The sequence below is a fragment of the Camelus bactrianus genome, chromosome 5 (assembly GCF_048773025.1).
Source record: "Camelus bactrianus isolate YW-2024 breed Bactrian camel chromosome 5, ASM4877302v1, whole genome shotgun sequence".
Taxonomy (NCBI): domain Eukaryota; kingdom Metazoa; phylum Chordata; class Mammalia; order Artiodactyla; family Camelidae; genus Camelus; species Camelus bactrianus.
The window spans coordinates 86439194-86464675 of NC_133543.1; the positions used below are offsets into that span (position 1 = coordinate 86439194).

At 40.2% G+C, this 25482-nt stretch overlaps 1 protein-coding gene across 1 annotated transcript in view; it reads left to right on the forward strand.

Annotated features, from left to right (window-relative positions):
• The window catches only part of XRCC5 (X-ray repair cross complementing 5), an 82720-nt gene that overhangs the window by 23271 nt on the left and 33967 nt on the right, over nt 1–25482 (forward strand). Inside the window, exons 11-16 of the mRNA XM_074364272.1 lie at nt 3152–3289; nt 4153–4243; nt 8522–8655; nt 14147–14343; nt 19080–19173; nt 20605–20674. Of these exons, the coding sequence (XP_074220373.1) occupies nt 3152–3289; nt 4153–4243; nt 8522–8655; nt 14147–14343; nt 19080–19173; nt 20605–20674 (724 nt within the window). The remainder of the gene's footprint in view (nt 1–3151; nt 3290–4152; nt 4244–8521; nt 8656–14146; nt 14344–19079; nt 19174–20604; nt 20675–25482) is intronic.

Here is a 25482-nt window from a genome sequence, read left to right on the forward strand (position 1 = left end):
TGCCTGGCTAACAACTCACCACTGTTGCATCCTACACTCACACCTGCCCTCTCTATAAATATTTTCTATGTAGTCTTCAAGTCAAAACTTGTTATTTCTAGAGATATTGATGTTAACTGGAAGATTACCATCTAGTGTCTGCTTAAGACTATTTAAGCATATCTCCAACTCCAGGAGTTACTTATACTTGGAAGTGGTAAACTGGATGTGGCAGGCTTGTTTGGGGTGGGGGGAAGGGTAGTGATATAGTCCTCTTTTTCTCCTCACTTCTGAAGGATAGCTGACTGCTGATTTAGTGAAAGCATATGCTATTATTCTGTTAAAACCTGAAACTGGGAGAAGAAAATGCTTGGCTTCCTCTCAGTACTGAACAGATTCACTAGAGCACAGTAGGCATTTGCGAATCCTTAGATTTGGGACTCCGAGTTCATGAATTTCTCCTGAGTCAAATCCCTTTGGGAATCATGCAGTTCTGGTATATGTTGTCAACATAACTTAACTTCATGTTTAACTTCTGCTAAAATTTTAACTCTAACTTAATGTCCCTTTACACAAAGAAAATTCTGATCACATCATATGATTGCTGGGTATGCAGTGAGGAAAGTCGTATCACAAAGCTGTGTGAAACCCCAGTGATAATCTAGACTTGCTAGCTCAGGGCAGCCTTGTGGCTTGCATGATTCAAATCCAGCCTCATACAGAGAGCCCTATAGATTACAGGGTTACCTTGAGTCACTCAGGAAAAACAATTTCATCTACTGATGGCAAAGGGCTACTCATTGGTGTAAACTCTTGACGTCACTGTCAAGGAATAATATTAACTAATAGGAGCTTTTGAGATAAGCAGAGGAGTAAAGAAACTGTCATATGAGGACTTCAGTAAAAGACTGCGTGGAGTAGACTTGTGCAGGTAGGTGGGGGAGTAGGAGGGATAAGAGACGTCGTAACCTTTTTATACGTAGATTATCATATGGAGTAGAAACTATACTGTGCTTCCACTAGAGGGTAGATTGGAACCAATGAGTGGTAGTTTTGTTCAAGTTGAAGAATTATTTTGTCAACAAGGATTACTATCTCCAAATGGATTGGTTCCTTGTGAGATGGTCAGATCCCCATTCCTGTACATTTCTAAGCAGTGCCTGTACCAACCAGATGTTGGCAAAAGGAATTCCTTCATCACGTGGATTGTTAAACTAGATGAATACTTTTGGTTTTCAATGCAAATATTTGATTATTCTATGAATAATTCCTTTTAAAAATGTTTTCTCTGGTCATTAGCATATAATTTTTTTTTTTGGTATAGAGAATCTACACTTTTATGTGCTGATTTGCATTGTATGTGGAAGAGGAGGGGAGAAGAGAGAGAGAAAGAAATGGAGCTTTGATTGAGTTTCCCACAGGTGTATTACTGTGTTATAATACAGCAGTCATTCATGACCCTGTCCTTCCTTCCTTTAAATATCCCAGTTGGTCCTATCAAAGACACCCCAATAAAAACTTAGAAACAAGTTGGAAGTAATCTCTTCTTCAGACTCCCATCTTGCTTATCTAGTCTCTCTTATGGGACTTGCTAGAATATACACATTCTGTACTTGTTCCATATCTCATTTCTGCTAGTAAAGAAGATACTAGCTCATTGAGACCAGGGACTCAACTTTGTTTTCTTACAACCTAAGATGGTACCTAGGAAAGAGTAGGCACTAAGTAAACATTCCTTGAATTGAACTGAAAAGGTAATTGATCTATCATGAAATCTGTGGAGGATTTTGATAATAGGGAATCAATGTCATAAGCTTTTAGTGGAAGAGATGGGAATATTCATAGCTAACTTTGATAAAGGTTAGCGGTAACACTGAGAAAAGTGTTTGGGGAGTTACGGAGAGGGAGACAACTGACTTAAGCAAATCTGAAATGAAGAGCTTGTCAGTTTACCAAGCCTTGAAAATGGGTTAGAAGCTTGAGAGCCAGAGAAATGGAGAGGACATTCTAGCTAGGAGGAAACTGTGTAAGCAAAAATCTACCGAGGAGAGAAAGTACACGACTTGCCCAGGAATGGTGATCAGCTCACTGAGGCTAGAATAGAGGAGCCTTTGGAGGTTTTTATGGAAGAGAGTGACATGATCAGCCCTAGGAACAAGGGAGGCAGTGATCAAAGAGAATGGATAGAATTTGAAAGACGGCTTAGAGATAGAATTGGTAGAGTTTGGTGAACACTTGAAGGTGAGGGATGGTAAGGTGGCATCATTGAGGACTTTAGGGCTTCTCGTTTGGTTGACTGGGAGGTGGTGTTAATGGAAGTAGGGAATACGGGAGGAGAAGAGGGGCAAGACAGCTTAGTTTTGGTCGTGGACAGTTTGAGATACCGAGGTATAACTGTATGAGTTATCTGCCAGCTAGTAGGCTGTGTAAGTCTGGATCTTAGAGTTTTAAAGCTGAATGTACAGATTTTTGATTGATCAACTCATGGAACTGGATAAAATAAGTAATCCCCAAGCAGAGTTTAGAGAGAGAGGAGGAGAGAAAGGCCAAGAACAGAATTTCAAGATTAGTTAAAAGAAGAGAAGGCTGAGGTAGGAGTGGTTCACAGAAGTGGAGTAATCAGGGGAGAGTGTTGTTTCTGAGGCCACAGAAGGAGAAAGTGTAGAGAAAGAGAGATGGTCAGATGCTACTGAAAGTTTAAACAAATACAATGGGAACCAAGAATTTGGCAATTTGGAGATCATGGGGGACTTCAGAGGATAATTTCGGTAAAGAAGTGGGGTCAGTAGCTGGATTAGATTGAAGAAGAATAATTGTGTTTTAAGCAGTGAAACAGCAAGATTTTAATTTCATGAAATTTAAAGATGAAGGAAAAGAAAGATACAGATAGTAATTTATAGAAGGGGCAAAGAAAGATTTTGTTTTTAGAGTTGAGGGTATGAATTCAGAGAAGGAAGACTGAAGGGATAAGAGAGAAGATTCACATAAGGAAGGAAAGTTCCAGAAGAGGTACAGTAAATGTGATCAAATGCAAATGTGTGGAGTGTGGCCTTAAAGCGAGTAGAGGGATGCTTAAAAAGAAATCTGGACCAGGAAGAAAGTGGATAACAGTCTCCTAAGTATTTAGTCTCGTGTGCTGCGTATGTGTTAACACATGCATCTTTCTTACCAGGCGGCAGCAGTTGCCCTTTCCTCCCTGATTCATGCTTTGGATGAATTAGACATGGTGGCTGTAGTTCGATATGCTTATGACAGAAGGGCTAATCCTCAAGTTGGTGTGGCTTTTCCTTATATCAAGGACACCTATGAGGTAAGACCTGCAGGTTTTTATTCACATTATTTTTTTTTCCCCTTCAGTTCTTGATTCTAAACAGTGCTCCTCAACTGTTAACGTGCATGGGAATTACCTGGGGGGTCTTTTTTAAAAGGCAGGTTCTGATTCTGTAGGTCTGGGGAGGGGGCCCTGAGATTCTGCACTTCTCACAAACTCCCAAATAATGCTGATGCTGTTTGTCTGTGAACCACACTTCCAGTTGCAACGAAAGAACACAAATTGTAAAAGTGTGCAAGGAGCTTTTTGTTAAATTAGTCAAGGTTAACCATGACCTTCTGTTTGCCCAACCAATCCAGTGACCTCTCCCTTGTCATCCTTCTTGACTTCTCAGAACCTACAGAGAATACAGATTACCTGCCTTTCTGCAGCAGTCTTTAATATGGATAAAGATTGAGGGTGTGATTTTATTTGTGATCCTGGTGAAATATTTAGGGCTCTCCTGTTTAAAATACAGGTGTAGATTCCTTGCCATTTCCTATTTCTCAGAGAACCTACTGTGGCAGAAGTGGAATGAGAAGGCAAGTGACTTGACATCCACATCAGCCTGCCAATCACCGAGACTCTTCTCATGTGTTGTGCTGGTTATGCATTTTGTAGCTATTCTTTGATAGTCTTTCTTTTAAGCATTTCTTCTATGTTTAATATTCTTACAGAGAACTGGTTGCAGTTGTGTACAGCTAATCACAGAAATCAGAACATTTTGCTTTCCATGTCCCTGACTTCAGCCGTCTGATTTTTGAAATACTTTTGTTGGGCCACTTTCACAGCATTTGGGACCAGTTTTAAATTTTTCCATGAATTTCGCTGCTTCTGATTCTACCTCCATTCTTTCTCATTAGTGTTTAGTGTACATACAGCTGCCTTTCATGGAAGACTTGCGACAGTACATGTTTTCATCCTTGCAAAATAAGAAGAAATGCACTCCTACAGGTGAGTTTATTTCCATTTTGTTCACAGATTGGCTCTAAACACAGACTGTTTTGGGGAAATCACCTGTCTGCAGTCATTGTTGAGGGCTAGAATTTCTCAAGGTGGAATTACAGTTGACCCTTGAACAATGAAAAGGTTGGAACCCCACACCCTCCATCAGAAATCCACATGTAACTTTACAGTTGGTCCTCCATTCTCTATTTGCAGATTCAACCAATCTCAGATTGTGTAGTAATGTAGTACATACGTAACTCAGAATCCGCATTTAAGTGGATCCCATGTTCTAGTCACGCTCGTATATAGTAATGATGATGGTGATTTTTTTTTTCCAGTGGTAGGGATAGTTTGACCCAAACTCTCCAAACATTGTCTAGTTTCCTCCTTCTGACTTGGAGCTTATATCTGGAAAGCAGCTTGGTGGAAATGGATGTACATTCTCTAATTTTGAGCAGAAGGTTTACCCTCTGCTGAAATGAGTTGACATGTAGTATCTAACCCATGACTAGCGTCCTATATATAATGTGATGTAACTTTGAACCAAAAAGTTACAGTGCTGGAGATCCTTTGAGGTTTACATAAACAGTCCAAGTCCTGTTGTTTCTTGTTGCCAGGAGCTCCTGGGAGCTTAATGAGAGGAAATCTTTATTAAACAGCATTTGGCTGCAGGTGTCAGGGCGCTGCACGGAATGATTCTTACAGATGCAGATTCTGTCTTGCAGAGATCTCTCAGTTTTATCATCAAATAAATTATAATATAAAATAGTGGACTGAAGGTAGAGACATACCAAAAAGAACACAAAATGACAAGTAGATGTTTTAATTTACAAGTTGAAATGTGTGTCGGTGTAGGATTGGGGAACTATGAGAGGGACGCCTCCAGACTGGGTGCTCTCTGTATGCTGGGAGCAGGGTGCAGGACGAAAGCCAAGACTCAGCTGGGCCCCTAGGGCTTGCATCCTCACCTTCTTCTGGAAATGAGTCTCTCTGCGTCATGTGGAGCCAGGCGTGGACTTGGATGTGTAGAAGGTGCCGGCACGTTGCATAATTCTGTCTCTACCTCTTGGTAATTCCAAACTGTAACTAAGAAGACTATTTCAAGAAGAGAACTTTGTTAAGAGATTTAGCTATAAATCACTCAGAATCTAAAACATTAAATATTTTTTGATCTGTTAATTTATTTTCTGTAAGTTGACCTATTTTTGTTTGCATTTGCTCTGTTGGAAAAATGAATCATTAAAATTGTTTTGTGTAGTTCCCAAGTCAACATTTAGGTAGGGGTGTACAATGCCAGAGTGATCTGCCTGATACTAGCTTGTAGTAGCAGAGAATCACTGAATGTTCACAGACACAGGTACCACCTCCTTCCGGTTGCCAGGTAGGCTCTGCAGTAGTCAGCTTAAGATGGTGATGGCTGTACCCAGCCTCAAACCTGCCCTTGAAAGTCCAAAAATGGAATAGAAATGTCTCATGATAAATATCTGTATGCTCTTTCATTTCAAGTAGCTGTCCTAAAGAGATGGTTGAAAAGGTGAAGAACAGAAGTATAATGGACTTTTAGGAATTGCTTATTCTTTTCCATCTTTTGCCTAGGGACTGTGAAAGATCCAAGAATAGCGCTTCAGCTTTTAACGACTGAACTGCTGAATGAATCGGCAGAATGAAAGTTATACATGGTAGTTTAAGTAGAAGCATTTTGGGGAGGGTTTCTTTTCATCCACATTGCTTTGGGCTGTACCATTTTCACTGACTCATTTCATTGATTTTTATTGGGGAGCACTTGCTTTCTGGTCAGTATTAGGAGAGACATAAAGAAGAGGCTGTCACGTTTCTGCTCTCAAGGATCTTTACAATTTGAATGGAGTCGAGTAAGAAATGTATGCAGGCAGTTTTTCCAAAGAAGGCATACAGACGGCCAGCAGACACATGGAAAGATGCTCAGCATCATTAATCATCAGGGAAATGCAAATTAAAACCACCGTGAGGTATCACCTCACACCTATCAGAATAGCTATTATCAAAAAGTTTCGTTAAATAGCACATGTTGGTGAGGATGTGTAGAAAAGGGAACCTGTTGTTGGGAATGTAAATTGGTGCAGCTGCTATGAAAAACAGTATGGAAGTTTCTCAAAAAATTAAAAATAGAACTATCATACAATCCAGCAATTCTACTGCTGGGTATTTTCCCAAAGAGGTCAAAAACGCTAATTCAGAAAGATACATGCACACCTATGTTCATTGCTGCATTATTTATAATAGCCAAGATATGGAAGGAACCTAAGTGTCCGTTGATAGATGAAGGGACAAAGAAGATGTGGTGTACACATATACACATACACACACACACAAACACACACACAGTGGAATATTTCTCAGCCATAAAAAAGAATGAAATCTTGTCATTTGCAACAACATAGATGGACTTAGAAGACGTTATTCTAAGTGAAATAAGTCAGACAAAGACAGACAAATACCATATGATTTCACTTATATATGGAATCTAAAAAAAAACAAAACAAATGAGCAAACAGAACGGAAACACACTCATAGATACAGAGAACGAACTGGGAGTTGCTAGGGGGGAGTTAAGTAAGTGGATGAGTGAAATAGGTGAGAGAGAGAGATTAAGAGGTACAAACTTCTTGATCCAGCAGTCATACTCCTGGGCATATATCTGAAAAAGACAAAAACTAATTTGAAAAGATACATGCATCCCGGTGTTCATAGCAGTGCTATTTACAGTAGCAAAGACTTGGAAGCAACCTAAATGTCCATCAACAGATGAATGGGTAAAGAAGATGTGAGATACAGATACAGATATAGATATAGATATATAAAATGGAATATTACTCAGCTATAAAAAGAAGGAAATAATATTTGCAACAACATGGGTGGACCTAGAGTTATCATACTAAGTAAAATAAATCAGAGATAAATATCATGTATCATTTATATGTGGAATCTAAAAAAATGATACAAATGAACTTATTTACAAAACTGAATGGACTCACAGATACAGAGAACAAACTTATGGTTACCAAAGGGGAAGGGAGGGAGGCATAAATTAGGAGTTTAGGGTTAACAGATACGCACTACTATGTATATTTGATCTTAAATCCTTTTTTGGGGGGTGGTTGGTAATTAGATTTATTTGTTTATTTACTAATGGAGGTACTGGGAATTGAACTCAGGACCTTGTGCGTGCTAGGCACACACTCTACCACTGAGCTATACCCTCCCCCCACTACTATATATAAAATAGATAAGCAACAGGGACATAACTGTTTAGCACAGAGAACTATATTCAGTATCTTGTAATAACCTATAATGGAAAAGAATATGAAAAAGAATATATATATATAGATGAATCACTTTGCTGTACACCAGGAACTAACACAATATTGTAAATGAACTATATACTTCAATTAAAAAAAAAGAAGAGGTACAAACTTGTAGTTATAAAATAAATAAGTCACAGTGATAAGATGTAAAGCATGGGGAATAGTCAATAGTGTTGTAATAACTCTGTATGGTGATGGAGGCTCATTGTGTTGATCATTTGTAATATAAAAATACCAAAGCACTGTGTTGTGCACCTGGAATTAACATAGTGTTGTAGGTCAATTATACTTCAGTTTTTTAAAAAACATAAAAAAAAAAAAAAGACAGGCACGTAGGCCAGTGTGATTAGTGCTGTGAGGTTTGTTGAGAGGGAAGAGCTTTTTCTGACTTGGGAAGACTGTAAAGGAACCCGCTCAGACAGATCCGGTGGCGTCTTCCTGTTAAGTCGGTGTACTCTGATGCAAGTTATACTGAATTCTCATAAGCTAATGCCTCGTTACCAGAGGGGTTTTCTTTTTCTTTCTTTTTTTTTTTTTTAATGTTCTTTTCCTTTCCTAATTACTGATTTTTTAAAATTATCAATTCAGTGAATACTGAATATTTTGAAGTACCAAATGGAAATTCGGTTTGTATGGCTGTGGTGCATTCTTCTGAAACAAACCCTTTTGCTTTCGATATGATGCTCCATTGTCAAAAGTTCACTGAATGGTAGAGCTGGAAAGCACTTCAGAAGTACCAGCTACTCTGAATAGCTCTTTATGCAGATGAGAAAATTAAGACTCAGGTTAAATGACTTGCATAACTAGCGAGTACTTTTGGCAGAGTCAGGACTGTATATCCTGCCAGCACTGCTGTGAATGTCTATGAATGGAAAGTGTTTGTTTTGGAGAATAATGGAGGTAATCATTATTTCTCTTTGCTGCTGTGTATCCATCTTAGAGGCGCAGTTGAGTGCTGTTGATGCTTTGATTGACTCCATGAGCTTGGTAAAGAGAGATGAAGAGGAGGGCACCATTGAAGACTTATTTCCAACCACCAAAATTCCAAATCCTCAATTTCAGAGATTATTTCAGGTGAGAGGAAAGATAAACCAGTTGTATTTTTTTAGATGAAGGAGCACTGAGTGAAAGGGAGGGTAATTGGCTGGTCCCATGAGGGCTCAGTTGCTGTCTATTTAATGGAAGAATAAAGATAAAAAATACTCTGACCTTCTAGAAAGAAGTAAACTTAGGATGCTTTTTTATGTTTTTTTTTTTTTCTGTGGGAAAGCTAGGAGTTTTTATGTTTGTTTTTTAAACAGGAGAACCTATTAAAAAGCAGATTCTTCTTTTATGCTTTTTCCAGGGTTTTCTCTTCTATTCTATGTGAATGAGACTTTTCTTTGTTTTTTAATACCCAAATGGTAGGGGAGTTTTTATGAACTGTGTACTATATAACCACTATTAGGAAGAAGTGTTAGAGGTCAGATAAAGAGGTTATGGTATGAACTTATTAAAGAGTAATATAAATAAAGAAAAATTTAAAATATAAATCTGAATCATGGCCCAAAGGAATTAGAAGCTGGAGACTGGATTGAGGGAAACAGGGAACTTGACAAGGGAGCTGACTAATGCAAAGGAAGGGAAGGGACAGACCAAAGTCGAAGGGGAAGGACTATTCTAGTCCTGGGATAATTTGGTGACAGCAGGACATAGTCTTCTCTGAACCCCACAAAGGTGAAAAAAGTATCCCAAGCAGCTTTTCCAGGCAGACTTTTCTCCACAGCGGATTGAGGGCCCACTGTGCAGGGGATGGGAAGAGGTGGGGGGTGGGGGTGGGGCTGCGTGTTGGGGAGCCCACTGATGGCCACTCTGACTCACTGTTTAAAGCATTCTTAACTAACTCAAGTCCATATTAGAGCCTGTTGTGATTTTGAGGGATCTTCTACTCAGAAGAAACTGCCTGTTTTTTGATGCTTGTAATTCCTTTAAGTAGTTAAAAAAAAATCTTTTGTTCTAAAATTAGAACCGTGAAGCTTAACATGTCAAGACTTGACTCAGTGAATACTTCAGTGTTCTAAGTGTAATCAAGTATAAATTACCTGTATAAATTCCTTTGCTGTTTTCGGCAAGTAGACTTAAAGACCTGAGGGCCTTTGCCATTAATAGGGAAGGGAGGAACAGACTAGCTGGTGTGGAAAGCTTGCAAAAACAGGTCACTATGGTGAGAAATAGAAACCTCTAACACTTGGCAGACTTATCAAGGGTAGGTTCTACTGTCTTCAACAAATGTTTGTCGGATTAATGAACAGATACAAGCCGTAAGTGCAGGCATTGTTATCTTTTAAAGCTTTAAGAACTGGCAGCTTTGATTTTTATAATCTATCGACTTTGTTTTCTTTTTTAGGGGAGAGTTTTTCATATGACTTATCTGTATAAAGAAATATCATTGCTAGGGTGTTTATAAATTGAATTCACTTTTTTAGAAACAAATATTTATTGAGTACTAACAGTGTACCATGTGCTAAAAATACTAAAAGCTCACTACCTGAAAGGACCCATCCAGAGGAGTGAGAGCAGTAGTGAGACATAAAACCAAGGAAATAGGAGGAAAGAGATTCTTGCAAGTGAGTGACTTAGGGAAGATCTCATTGAGGAGTGAAGGAGATGTATGTGTGATGTGACCAGGGCGCGCCAGGCGAGAGAAATAGCATATGCAAAAGCAAGAAAACATGAAGAACTGTGATATATTTAGGGACCCACAAATAGTTCCGTTTGGCTGGAGAATAGGCCCTATGGGAAAATGGGGGAAAAGATGGCAGGGAAGGTAGGTAGCAGGTAGGTCATGAAGAGCCAGTAGTTTTGATTTTATCCTATAGGCAGTGGGTAATCACTGTAAAGGATTTTGTCAGCAGGTGGGTGACAGTTTTAGAAGATAGCTCTGATGGTGGCATGGGAGGTGGACTAGCGACTGGTTAGGAACGCTGCAGCCTCCCACACGAAGACTTGAACTAAGGCAGTGACAGAGAGTGGAGAGGAGAACGTTTAGAAGGTAGAGTAGATGAACTTGAGGGATTGGATGGTGGTTGATGAGAAGTAGGAATTGAAGATAACAGGATGCTAGTTTGGATGACTGGAAGAATGATGTCACCATTAATTATGACAAGGCATAAAGAATGAACAGACAGAAATGTAACTCATGTATTCTTGCAAGTGTTAAATTTGAGTTATCTGGTGGCTGTCCCAGTACAGACACTCAGTAGGAAGTTGGAAATAGGGATGCAGAGCCCAGGAGAGGATTTAGGACTAAATATATTGATTTGAGAGTCCTCCTCATTTAGATAGAAACAGAAGTGAATGAGGTTACCTGGGGGAGTCTGTTGCTTGAGAAAGAGAGAGAATGGAGTCCTGAACACCAGCGGGACTGACAACTAGGGGTGGACAGAAGAAGAAGAGCTGCTAAGAACCGAAACAGACTGTCCCCACCTCCACCCCACAAAAAGGTCAGAGAGGTAGAGAGAATAGGAGAAGCTGGTGCCTTGAAAGGCACAGGGAGGGAAGAGTGTCAGAAGGAAAGGGTCGCAAGTCAGACCTTGTGCAATGGTGAGTAGGGCTGAGCCTGGCAAGGGGCCTTTGGGACTGACAGTGAAGTCTTTGATGATGCTGAGGGCCCAGTGGCAGTAGAGGAACGGGATGGGAGCCAGGTTACATGGCCCAGAGGAGAGAGCATAACTGATGAAGAGAGAGGACCCAGGAAGACTTTTTTTCCCCTGTTAAATGAAATATCTATAGCTCAGGGTAAATGAGTGAAGAGTAGGAGGCAGAGGGAGGGAGAGATTTAGTAATCAACTTGTTGACAAGAGGTTAATTCTCATTTTAGAAAGAAATGCTGAAAAATACGTCTTTTGTCAAGTGTACAGTTAACACTGCCTTTATAGTAATTGATACCATGTTGCTAAAATCAAAATCAACGTATTAGTAATGTATGAGCTAGTCATTTGGCCTGCAGTTTATTCTCTAGTCTTTTTCAAATTGTAAAAATTACATCAAAGAATAATGGTTGCTTAAAGGAGAAGTTAAGTAGGTTGAGGACTGAGATCTCAGCTTCTCAGTTACTAAAAAGTGTCACTTTTTCATAAAGTTTTTTTTAATGAATTGGGATTTTTTTTCATTGAATTTTATGAATATCCCACTTAGCTTTATCTAAAATGTTTCTACCTTTGAGAAAATATGAGAGATTGATGCTTCAGAACATCTCTTGTGGGTCCCTTATTACTGCTTATGGATGGTGACACTGTTTGAAAGTACTGTTGAGAGTTCATACTGAAAATCTAGAGTGTGTTTCAGTAGGGAGTCTGGGTAAGGTATTATCCATTGTTTGTTCTAGTTCTTTTCCCAAAAATGTCATTTGAATATCACAAATAGAATCTTCCCGAGTATATGAGAGGTAGTCTCCTCTGTTAGGTGTTTGACTTCTGCTTACATCTTTAGGGCTTTCCAAGCTGTTTTAGGTATTTTAGTGACTGGCCTGAGGGTGAGTGCTGAAGATTACAAATTATGCACGAGAAGGCTGGGGTAGATTCACAGGGTTTGGGATTATTTGGGCTCCCCCTTTTGCTTCATATGAAACAGGCCTAATGTCAGTGATGCTCCAGGGAAAGTGGAGTAATTAGGAGAGAGGAAAGCAGGAGTCAGACTCTGAAACAGATGAATTCTCTAGGAGGAGGACTTGGGGTTGGTGTATTGAAATCAGGGAGCAGCACATGAAATTTCCAGGGGAGACTGGTACTTAATTCCTACCACAGGGTTTTCTGAATTTGTTGACCATTGACTCTTGGGTGATATTTACTATTTAAGCCTAAGTATCTTTATTTTTTTAGAACTGTGACATCTAGCTTACTTTTTCTATAGGGTAGGAAAACAATCCATGGGGTAGCATAAACCATATACCTTGTGATATGACACAGTAATTACTAAATGTATAAATTGTTTAAAGGTGGGAATAGGAGCCTTGTTCTCTGACCTGATTTTGGAATTATCCTCTAGCAAGGATGATAAGGGAAGTAAAACATCAGTGACTTGATAGTTTCATTTTTTCTTTTTTTTTTTTCTTAGTGGTTCGTTCATCCTTTGCTGCTTACCTTCCTATACTCCTTTTAGCGTATTTGCTTTTCTGGGCAGAAAGCAGTACTGTCAAAGCCTGGTTTCGTAGTCTGAAAGCAGTATCGATGACTGAGTGGAAGTGTCTTGCCATCCAGATTTCCACTCGTGTGAGCAGTGGAGAACCTGGCTCTGGCCTTGATCTTGGCCCCACTCCTGGTGCTGCATCCTGATAACCTCTGTCAGCAACTGGAGTTCTGAGAAAGAGCGCTTTGTTCATTCAGCTAATACCTGTTAGGTGCTTATTGTGTCTTGGATGCAGTTTTTGGTACTTAGAATTCAGCAGTAAACAAGACAAATAAGACCTCTACTTTCAGGAGGGGAATGGAGGTAATAAACAAGTAAACTCAAAGATTGGTAAGATAATTTTAGATAATGATAAATACTGTAAGAAATATGACAAGGTTCATGATAGAGAATGACTAGTAGAGTGAGGGTAAGGGGCTTCTTCATTTAGTGTCAGGGAAGGCCTCTCAGAAGAGACGATAATTGAGCAAAGAGCAGAGTGATTTAAAAAAAAAAAAGGGCCAACTCTGTTGAGATCTAAGGGAAAGCAGAATGGGCAGATGGAGCATTAAGCACAGGACCCAAGTCTGGAGTGAGCTTGGCATGTGAGTGAAACAGGAGGATCCCAGTCTCGCTGGGTTTGGGGAGTAAGGAGGAGGTGGTGAGTGGGTGGCAGGTGACAGGAGAAGGGAGGATTCAGGGGCTGTGTTACGGTTGACTCTAGGACATGGAAGGGAGCTCGTTTTAAGATGACTACCTACTACAGTAGAGCTGTGAAAGTGGATGCAGGGAGGCCAGTTAGGAGGCGATTGTGGTAGCCTACCTGAGAGGTGCTGGTGCCTGGACAAGAGTGGGAGGAGTGGAGATGGACAAAGTGAGTAGACGGGGGAGGGCAGCCCAAACCCAGCACTCGGGGGAGGTGTGGGACAGAGCTGTGGAGTCATCTCTTCCATGGAGTCCTCCCTGGGACTCTCTGAGCATGGGCTCCTCTCCTTCCCAGTCACCCATTCTATGTTGTTTTCTCTGATTATGCATAGGAGAAAGCACAGCATGCTGAAGGTGGGGCTAAAAAGATTAAAACCAAAAAGTTATAATCCCAGATTGTCAGAGGTTCTTGGAATTATGTGTCTCAGGGAACCTGTCTATCCTCCAAGTACTTAAAGCAGCAGCTTCTTTTTCTTAGATGAGGCTCCTTTCCTGGTGGGCTTCAGCCAACCGTGCTGCTAGGTACTCTTAGACATTACCAAGGCCCTGCTAACCAAGGTGGTTCTGGCTCCACCCTCTTTGCTATCTTTTACACATGGTAGGAATCCCATAGCCCTCCCAAACTAGAGATGGAGGACCCCTGATCAGAAAAGCGAGGTGAAGCTGTGTGTGGTATCTGCACCTGCATTTTAAAATCCTTCTGCCTTTTCCATAGTGTATGCTGCACAGAGCTCTACATCCCCAGGAGCCTCTGCCCCCAATTCAACAGCACATTTTGAATATGCTGGATCCCCCCGCTGAAGTGACTGCTAACTGTCAGGATCCTCTCTCTAAAATAAAGGCCCTTTTCCCTCTAACTGAAGTCATCAAGAGAAAGGACCAAGTGACCGCACAGGACATTTTCCAAGACATGTAAGTACTGGATGGAGTTGCATGTGACATTGGAGTCCTAAGATTGGTGATAGCCTGAGAGGGGCTCTGGAATTGAGGGTTGCATCTGGGTTTGTGGAATCACAAGGGTAGGAGGAAGGAACCTTACGCTTTTTGACCCCTGCATTGAAAATCCTGCTTTCTCATTTCTGTTCATTGTGGATATAGTTTATCCTCGTTTTCACCTGGAACTTAGAGCTGCCTTGTAGGTTGTTGATCAGCATCAGATTCTTGGTGAATTACAGAGATAGGAAGAATAAACAGTCTTTCAATGTCTGAGACTACATTTTACTAGTTTTAAAGTAAGGTGCTGGGGGTGAGAGGAGAGGGAGTTGGGTCAGAAAGATTTGCATTTTGGAGGTAAGGCATCAGGAGAATATCAGTGAGATTTGTGGAGGGAAAATGGGAAGGAGAACGAAAACCCTGTAGCTGTGCTGTTACCATGTTGGTGATGTACTTGGTTATACCATTAGTGAGGTGTTTGTAGTATAAGGATTCTAAAATGCCTTTCATATAATCCTTAACTCAAGCTTTCAGGTAGCTATTAAGGTTTTTTTTCTCTGCTTCAAATTCTGTTCAAAACTATAGCAATATCCATTCAAAGCAGAACAAAAACAAACCATAAGAAGTTGTTCTCATCCAGAATCATTTGGGTCTATTTTACCAGGTTTAGGTTTGATTATTGGTGACTTTTCCCCAAAATCAAAATGATCTACTCATTTCTTTAGGTTGCATTCTGAGATCCAGTTTTAGACCATAATTTTTATTTCCTTTTTCTTTGATTTCCTTTGCACAGCTGTATCTTTATTGACAAAGTAAAGCTTTTATTTATAAATACCCCATTGAAACAGTATGGAATAATTTCCAGAAATCTTTACAGGGTTCTATAAATTGTTAATTTAGTGAATTATCTTCCAAGTTGAAAATTAAACCTTGCATTTTCTGTGGCTTTTTAGAGCTTAATACCACAAGCTTTGTCAGAATTGAAAAAAGAAAAAAACAACCATGGGATTGATAGATTCTATCATGTGCATTTCTAACACATCCTGGAGACTTTTATGTTTCTTTTTAGTCTGTCATGCCTTCTTTTACACAGGAAGACTATCACCAAAAATCTCCCCTACCCCGCCATCCTCATCTACCTGTATTCCTCTGGATTCGTATCTTAGAGAACAGTTCAGTAAAATGCTGAGTCCATTTCTTCCCATGACAGACTTGCTGTGGTCTCACTGCAGTCATATGGCTATTCTCTTTTTGAATGTTACAGCTCCAGTTAGTGATCTTGATTACCTGCTGGCATTGTGGGAAAGAAATGGGCTGTTTTCCCCTCCTTTTGTTGATTAAAATGTAAATTAGCTGGTTAAAAGAACACACCACCTAGTCCCTGAAGGCTGGAAGGCTGTCGTTGTGTGGTTTGATCCCTGCTGTGATGACACTTTCAGCCCGTTCCTGCCTCTCACTCCTTCTGGAAGCTTGAGCTTCTGGGCTTCTTGTTCTTTGCTCTCATAGCAGTTTGCGACACAGCCAGATTATCTGCCTGGGGCCTGAGAATAATCTTGCTCACACACACCTACTCACATTCCTATTCTTTACTCTTCCTTCTCAGAATCTTGGTTTTTAAGAACTGCAGAAATGACGCACTTAACAAATATTTATTGAGTACCTCCTATATTCAAGAATGACTCAGTCCCTTCTGCAAGGTTTCTTATAGCCCCTTAGTTTTTATGATAAGGCTCCAATCAGCTTTAGAGGTGGTCTCCCTAAGGGAAAAAAATTGCTAACAACTAGCTATGTTTTTGTGTATATACAGCATCCCTGTATCCAGGGTACCTATTTCCAGTGTTGGAGTGAAGGGTGAAGACGGGAGTGGGCAGATGTCCGTTCAGGAGGTGTCAGAGTCCACGACAAGGGCCCTGAGCTGGCAATCACTAGTGTTCATTCCAGCTCTTGATCTGGTTTTGGCTAAATAATTTTACCTTTATGAAAGTTTCTTCATCTAAAAACAGTCTCATCACAAGATATATTATAACAATAAAATTACAGATATTAAAGCACTTTAAACTATTTGGAGGAAAGACAATAGTTGAAACCTGAGGCAATAATACTATCATTATCAATAAAAGCATTGAACATTTGAGAAGATCTGCTATTCATGCTGAACCTGTTGAAACCCTAGTTTTAGAAGTGCTTCCTTCATTTCTGTGTTTGTGTGTGTGTGTGCGCGCGCATGCACTGGACCCTTTTGATCATCAGATAAAAAACTAAGAACTCTCTCCCCAGGAAAATGCCCTCACAGAATAAGTTTTGCATGTAATTTCAAGTAGTTCACAAATTTCTTGACGTCATCCTTGGATCCCTGATTAAAAACCTTTGCTTTAATGGCTTCCCATTATCTTCAGCTTGAGATCAAACTCTGTGACACAAATAAGAAAACCCAGGTAAGCAGAAGCAAAAGAAGTATCTATCTGTAATCCAGCTGCCTGGAGAACCACTTTCTTTCCTCACAGTTTGTACGCCTACAATTTAGATACTTTCCATCCTCATCTCTCACTACCTCCCAGCCTGCACGTCATTCCCCAGCCCAGTACAGCTAGTTGCTATCCTCTCAAAGGAATATGGTGCTTACCATAATATTTGTTAATTGCCTGTTTATATATTTATCTTTTTTATTTGTCTGAACGTCTTGAAGGTGTTGATTTTCTATTAACTTTTGTGACCCTGTACAGAAGGTACAGACCCTGTACCTTCCAGGGCGCAGGTCCTTCGTAGATAGTTTAGGGATGAGAGCCATTGCGCTCTCGAACCTCAATTAGACATTGTGAGTTTAAAGTAGGTTAAACTCCTAATAATGCTATTAAGTGATTCAGTCTTGAGACTATTAAATATGTTGTTTTCACTACTTTCTGCTTATTTCTGGGCTTGCCTTCACCTGCTCAGTTCTGGAGAATTAGTATATATGTCTCCTTATCCTTCCTTCCCTAGAATCCTATCTTAAAGGGTTTAAGAAATGCTTCATGGGGTTCAACCCTGAGTTCTCACAGACCTTAGCATAGCTTTGTATGTTTAATGCTCCTGAATACCACTGTGTAAGTGAATTTGTATTTTGGGGAGAGAATAGGTGAATAGTTGATATAGTCCTGGTAACTTTTCATCGTAGTGTTGTCCTGAGGAGCAAGCTGAAGATGAGAGAGGACAGTAACCTACTAGACCCTAAACTCTAGATAAACAAAAATTAATGCACTGTGAATACCTTCAAGAAGGTAAGGTGTAACATTCCAGGCCTAGCCAGTGACAAAACAGACTAGAATCCAGGTCTTTTATCCCCAAATTAGCAGCAGAACCATGTTTTCTCTCTCTTGGGAAGAATTGACAAAGGTTAACTGAAATGTCTGTGACTTTTTTTTTAAAAGGACTCAAATTCTGTTGGAATTTCATGCTTCCTTGGGGTTTGTACATTTTCCCCCCATTTTTTGCCATCAAGGCTTTGTGTGTTTATTCCTATTCTTCTCAAAGGAAAGAGTTCTGAATGACTCACCCCTTTCAATGTTTCCTGGCCCCTGTCCTCTGTCTTCTGCTTATCTTTTCTTTTCAAAGGGGAAAAGGCAAGTGATGAATGGGAAAGATGCCAAGTAGTCGAACTTTTAATTCAAATTTTAAGGCTGTAATGAATCCTTTAGTCCCTTCATCTAGCTATGAGAGGAGATTCATTATTGAAATATCATTGAATAAGCCAGCTTATGTCTTATTTTTCTTTATTTTTAGGACAACCTCTACTTCAAGCCTGTCTGAAAGTTGAACTTTTGGATAAAAACATCACGTTTAGAAATACTAGATCTTAGTTACTAATTTCCCTTCTCATTCAGCCATTTCTTGACAGCTGCTTTTGCCCCAGATTGATTATTTGTCTAGGAGAAAAATCTTCATATCTCTGTGTTCAGCAGCTTAAGAGAGATTATGGGCAGAGTCTTTGGATTTGATCGATTTTCTTCTCCTTTGCAGTTAAGCTGACCTCCTCTTGACTTTAAGGCAGACTGTTAAAGCCAGCATGTGCCTTCAGGCAAGATGTTTTAATACACTTCTTTGGAGTCAGCTTTCCCTCACCATATAGATGCTTTTGGACTCTGTTAGCATATTGCCCAAAACAGAATTAGGTTTATAAAACAAGAAATTACAAGTTTTCTTTTGAAAGTGTTGGGTTATATATATATGTATATAGTTTAAGACCTCTCTAAGAGCAAGCTCTTGCATATTTAATGAAGGATCGTCTAGTAAGTTTTGACAGCTGTAAGTGGAAGCTTATAAAGATCTCAGACACACAATGGAGAAGATGGGTTGTTAGACACAGAGGTCTTCTACGTACATGGAAAGCTAATAGCTATCAGTTCTGGGGTGGAAACTAGCAAATAATAGCTGAAGGGTAAATGGGTTTCTTACTGAAATGTTAAGTTTCCATTACCTGTGCTTGAAGCCTCATCATTTGAAAGGGCTTTGTGATGCAGCTGCTAATTATGATTTCTGGACTGCTGGAAACAAAGCCTGGCTGCCAGGGTAGGGCTGTCAGGAGCTCAGAGGCTGGGAAGGGGAGGCAGCTGTTTGTAAAGGAGGACTAAGTGTGGCTGTTTATTTTTGATTCTTGAACAATAAATTTACACTTCTCACATCATCAGTTTTGGGTTTTGTATTGTTAAGGAGGGAAAATAAATTTATTTCTTTTCCAGCCGTGAAGATGGACCCACCTCTAAAAAATTGAAGACTGAGAAAGAGGAAGCCCCCTTTAGTGTCTCCAGCCTGGCTGAAGGCAATGTCACCTGTGTAAGCAGAACTTTTCGAGTGTTCCCCTCTTTCAGAATTTTGGGGCTTGGGGGAGATTGCATCAATTTTTGTTAGTCCTTTAATGAAGCACCTTCTCTGGTCCTTTCAATACAGAAACCATACAGGCCCGTCCCACACTTCTTCCCTTCTTCCTTTAATTATTGTCAGTGAATTATGTACAAAATTGGCTATATGATACATAGTATGTAGAGCACTGTACAGTACATAGAGCATGGAACATCTCAGTGGTAGCAGTTCTGTAGAGATTATTTTGGTGGCTTTGTTTTGTGGCTTTCTGTTTGGTCACAATGATAGGAATAAGTGGGGGTTGATGATACAAGTCTTAATCTCCAAATACATAAATTTTAAGAGTGTAACTCTTTAATTTTCTAATAGACAACTTCATGGCAGGTTTCACTAGTTTAGGATTTCCCCAAACCAAGTGACCTTTGACATTTAAGATCTTCTCTATTTAATAGGAAGTTTTTTGGAACTTGAACATCTTGCCTTATTCTAAAAGGCATTATTTTGAATCCATGGATCTTAAAAATTGTCCCTTACTAGCCAAATACACTAGGAAAGATAGTACTGGGGCATGCCTTTTCCCCACCTCAAAAAGAAATGCTGTCAGAAAAACTGAATGTCTTTATTTCAGTGTTTCATAGTAAAGGGAAAAAATCATTACCTTATTTAAGGGTTTTTCTGACCACTATACCAGAGCAGACTAGAAATTTTGGTACATTTTGTACCAAAGTTTACCAGCCCTGACAGAACCCTGTTGTCCTCTCCCTGGTGGGCTGAACCAGGTTGGGACTGGAAGATGAAAGACATGGGTCTGATTAGAAAGTGCCATGTATCGTGGCAGAGATTTGCATCTTTGACAAGGTCCCACCTAGCACTGATCTGCTTTTACTTTGGGGGACATGTTCAGTTTGGGCCTATTTGAATTTTCTACCAAAACTTCAGTGCCAGAGAGTCAGCAGCAGTCCCCCAGAAAAGACAGCTCTGTGAAAAAGCATCGGGCTGTTATCTCTCATGTCATCTTACTAGGACACAGATACTCTAGCTGACCCCATGCTGCAGATTACTCCCCTTCCTAATTGGGTGGGTGTCAGGATGCACAGGAAGTCTGCCACATAAAGCTTCCAAGCCGGGCTGCCTACTGCCTTGGGTTGTAATACCTGTGACCCCTCTGGAAAGAAGTCCGCTACATGAGGAGAGGGAAGTGAACAGACAGACAGATGGCAGCCCTCTGGCCACAGGAATCCACTAGTTTTTAATGGAAATGTGGACATGAAAATGAATAGAAAGGGCCTTCACTTTGTCTTTGCTTCTGTTTCATAAGAATATACTACATTAAGCTGTCATGTCTTGCCTGGCTGCCAAAAAGGGAAGTGACCTGCAGGTTTATTGTCTGTGGATGTGTTCCAGGTTGGAAGTGTGAATCCTGCTGAAAACTTCCGTGTTCTAGTGAGGCAGAAGAAGGCCAGCTTTGAGGAAGGTGAGTGATACGCCTTGGGCCTTGCACTTAAGAGAAAAATGGTTAATTAGGGTAACTGATAAGTGTCGTCTTTTGTTATAATGCCTTGTATAGCAGTTTCCTTTCCTGATAGATCTTTGTGACTGTCCCTTGTTAGTGAGCTCACCAAGGCAACATTATGAGCACATGAGGGTAAACTCAGCATGGGGCTGCCAAACAGAGAAGAACTAATTCGTAGGTGTCCCTGTTAAGAAAATTGTGGGCCAGAACCTTGCAGTAGTTCCATGTCATCGAAGTTCTCTGAGGTCTTGTGAGTGAGCTTGGAATAAAACATTTTTGTGTCCTAGCTTGTTTTCTGAGACGTATCATTCTTACTCTCTCCTCAGGGTTTGAGCTCCTTGACAGTAGTCTCAGAAAGACCTTACTGCTGCCCCTAGATTTGATCCTTCTGAAGTTGACTGCATCCTCACATTTTTTAAATCAGATATAACCTAGAACTCCATCTAGGCTTGGGCTAATATTAAAACAGCCTCCAGGGATGGATAGAGGGCCTCTGGGACTGACATTCATTCACTTGACTACCTTCAGGTTCCTGTTCATTCACCTTTAAGGAGCAGCAGCTGGCAGTTGTAATCCTGCAGGTGTGTGTGTATAACAGTATTGTATTCATTAGTGCTGCCCAGGGTCAGGCCTGTCTGCGAGTTGCCATCTCTGTGAGTGTTTATGTTAATGTGTGTGCAGAACTTTCTCTTCCAACTTCTTGACATTTAAGGGGGAAAAATGATTCCTAAGTGCCTAGAAACACTGCAGTTTTTTTAGTTTAATCATCTGTAGAGCCTAGCATAGGTCTCAGATGCTTTACTACTTGGAATGTGCGAATCCCAGCAAGATGCCTGGACCTGCTGTGCTGTTGCCCAAACCAGTCATAGCCAGCTGAGAGCTCATCACCCACCAGGCCAAATCCTGCTGGCGGGAGTACAGGGGCCAAGCCTATGAGAGTTTCCCCAGGAAGACCAGCTCTGACCTCATGGGAATCTGCATTCTTTTAGGTGGGATATGTACGTTTTGTGTTTTGAGATTGGGAAAGAGCTCTTTGCCCTGTTAAGGACGGACATATGGAAGAAAAGCTTTTTAATTTTAACACAAGACAAAACTACATCTAAATAAAAGAAGGAAATCTGAAATTAAAGTGACAGCTTTCAGAAGGATTGGTGGAAACAGTACTTCAGCATTTCTCTCCTTCATATATTGTGTTGATCAAAGGAGGCTTTCACAGCATTTGTACCTGTGTTGTCTCTTTGGCTGCAAATCGTGACTGTGTGTTTGGAAGGGGGCAGAAGCACTGCTGTGACAAGTCAACAGGCTGTCATCTGTCATGATTATTGTCTTTTTGAAGAAAGACTGAGGCCTTCTTAGCCTTTGATGACATGTTATGGGTTACCTCAGCTAAAGTCAAAGGTCGTCCCTTTGGAAGTGATTAGTCTCTCTGGTTGGTGTACCCATGATCTCTGCAGGGACTAAATCTAGCGTCATCACCATTATAAAGGCAGCCACCAGTTTGTTACTGTCTACTAAGTTCACGTCATCATGCTGGCCCTTTATTATACTCTTTGTCTCAGTTTTTACCCCACATAGCAATCCTGCAGAGTCACATGAGCAAGTGGGAAAAATGTGAGAGCTGTAACGGTGCCAGAATTTTCTGAAAAAGAGAGTTAGTTTTTATTGAGAAAATACTTCAGTAGTGCTTTTTATTGAGAAAATACTTCGGAGGCTGTGAGTCTTTGTCCCCAGGCTTGGTTGTTCGCCAGTGCTGGAGCTCAGTGAAGGGGGAAGCTACTAGCATCATAGAAGTGGAAAGACTAGAGCGAGAGGAGGGGATGAGGAGAAAAGGTAAGAGGGAGAGAGGAAGTGAATGAATTAACCAAGGGCATACACAGCGTTCTACAGTATGTTCCCAGCTCATGGCTGCAAATATGCAGTGTTAGAAAAACTAGGGAATGCTCAGCTTGAGTGCTCTATTTGGGGAAACGGGTGAGGAGGCTGAGTTTTGGGTCTGGAATTATTCAGGCAGTGAAAGCACTTGAGAGCCCCGGAGGTCTTGAGAGAGTAAATTCCTGAGAATTTGCTCCTGTCTTAGGAAAACAGTGTTTCCTCTAGGCTGAATTGGGGATTTGAAGCAGTCCTGTGAAAATAACACGGACAAGTGACCCCTAGAAGGCATGTAGGTTACAATAGGTATTATTATTCATATTTTATAGATGGAAAAACTGTAAAACTGGAACAAATGAACTTCCTCCAAAGTTGTACAGAGATCCAAATCCATGTCTCCTTCAAATACTGGATTTTTCTACTTAGCAGCACTGTTTCTCCCGATTCCTAATGCCCTCCTTTCCGACATGTTTTTTGTTTGTTTGTTTAAACATTGTAAGGTCAAGCATCTCAGACTTTGTGCTTATAGATAGGATTTTTGATGAGTAGACCGAACTGTTATGTCTAATGTGACTGCGCGCTGGCACATTGCTAGTGTTGTGGTGGTAGGTGTCCCTCTGTACCTCCATCTGGGACTTGATCAGAGCTTTCTTTCTAGTGACCTCACAAAAGCAGACTTTTTGCAGAGCCTTGGGAAAATGTGACTTTCCACTTGTTAGCAACTAGTTCTATCATGGTCCTAAACTGGCTTCTTTTTCTTGCTTCAAGCTCCAAAAATTTATTTTTTCATTACTTTTCTACTTTTCTTCTGCCAGGACATCTCTTTACTAAGGCCCTTTGTGAGCCAAGACTCACTTCCCTTGCAAGCCCAAAGTGCTCCTTCAAATTTAAAGCGGCTTATCTGGTATTGATCTGGAGATCTCTGTCTGGGACACAGGAGGCAGAAGCCCTTCTCTTTTCTCCAGTTTATCTATTTTTCAAATTCAGTTGCCAAAAGCATGATCAACAATAGATAGTTTTACTCTTAATTAGAACTTGGCCCTCTCGCCTGTTATTATGAACTAAAATATGGGTGTCATTCCTTTCTATCTGGCCTAATAGTAGTGGAGTCATACTGAGAGTATTGTGATCTAATCTCTTTGACATCAGCAGTCTCCAGTAGGCGGCTACACATTTTCTTGTCTTCTAGTTTTTGATGTCAGTGATATTTCTTATTCTTAGCTTAGAGGAGGTAACACTGAACCCCAGGAATTTGTTCTTTCTGACTGCTGATGCTTTGATTTCTCAGGTACCCTTCTTTTTCTAGTCCCTTTTCTCCTTCCTCATACCCCCCCCATTACACTACTGTTGACAATAGAAAATTCTTGACCACGGCTGTACAGATAATGATCATTTGTAACTTAGGGCTTTTTCCCTCCCACAGTATTCTTAAGTGCATCAGTGCTATCATTTGTGATATCTGTTATCTGCAGTTGTGGGTTGTTGGAAGAACCTGAGAACCTGAATTCTTAGAGACTCCTGGATTCGAGGTTGCCCACTTATAAGAGTGTCTCCTCCACGAACTCTTCCGTGGAGCTTCTGAAGAGGACACCATGGATTTCCACCTCCTCGTCCCTTCCCTACCTGCACTTAGGAAGAGTGCTAAAATGGTCAAAAGATAGACAGCAAACTGGAGGAGAAGGATAGGCCACATCACTTCAGTTCTCCAACTAACTTCTATGTGACTGGGATATGTATGAATTTATAGGTTCCCCCTGAGTATGAGATATTATGTAAAATAGCTTGAATGTACCTCATGTCAAAAGCTGGGTTCTCTAAGAGCCAGAAAAGATGTATATTTGTTGACAGATAAAAGGATGAATGTAACTTTGTAATATGAGATGATTCTTTCCCCAGGGACCCTGTTTTTGCCACTTAGCTTACAGGTTCCATATTAGACCTTGAGTGGTAACAGTGGCGAAGCTCCGTTCCACCAAACTGAATTCACAGGAGCCTGATTGGTTAAAAAAAAAACCTGTCAAGAAGAGGCATCCTAAGTAAAAATGGTACGGACTACTATTTTGGGTCTGATATTTAGTGTTAGACTCATGTACAGTGAGCAGTGATGTGCACACATCCATTTGATGGGTGATGATCACTTTATTCTGTGGCTACCTCGTCTTTCTTACACCACTTTGTTTGAATCTCATCTCATCCTCAAGTCTGTTGTCTTTGTTTTCCAGCCTACTGTATTCTCATTACATCAAACAACACGGTTTCAATTTTAAAGGATATTTCTTAAAATTCACTTCTGCAGGACCTTCCAACACTAAGTAGAATGTAGTACTATTAGTAGTACAATTATATCATTTATCAAAGTCAAGTAGACAGTGTTTTTCAACTCTGTGGGGTAGAGCACTTCCCATTTGCACAGCAGCTTGCTTGCACTCATTATATGATCTTCTGCCATGAATCAAGTCCTAACCTGTGTATTCTCAAGAGTTGGGACTTAGGAGAAATTTCCCATGTGTATGTGTGTGTGTGTGTGTGTTTTCTCTTTTTAATGGACCCTGATTTGTATAATCGTGGATATGAATTACATAACCTATCACAGCTCTTTCCAGGTAAAGATAAGAAAATAAAAACACTGCCTTTATCTATTATTTTGCACAGAGCTGAAAATTTTAAGAAAAATAAGTTCTGTCAAATACTTTGAACATCTTGAAAGGACACTAAATACAAACAGCACTAAAATTTTAAGCATCTTTTGCCCTATAAAAGTTTTGTTTTGTTTTTTTTAACAGTTTGAGATACTTTATTAGTCCTTTCCCAAAATAACAGTCATACATCTAATCATGAGAGAGAAAATACATGGTTATAGATTTAACAGGTTTAGTCTATACTTTTATATTTTTTATTAA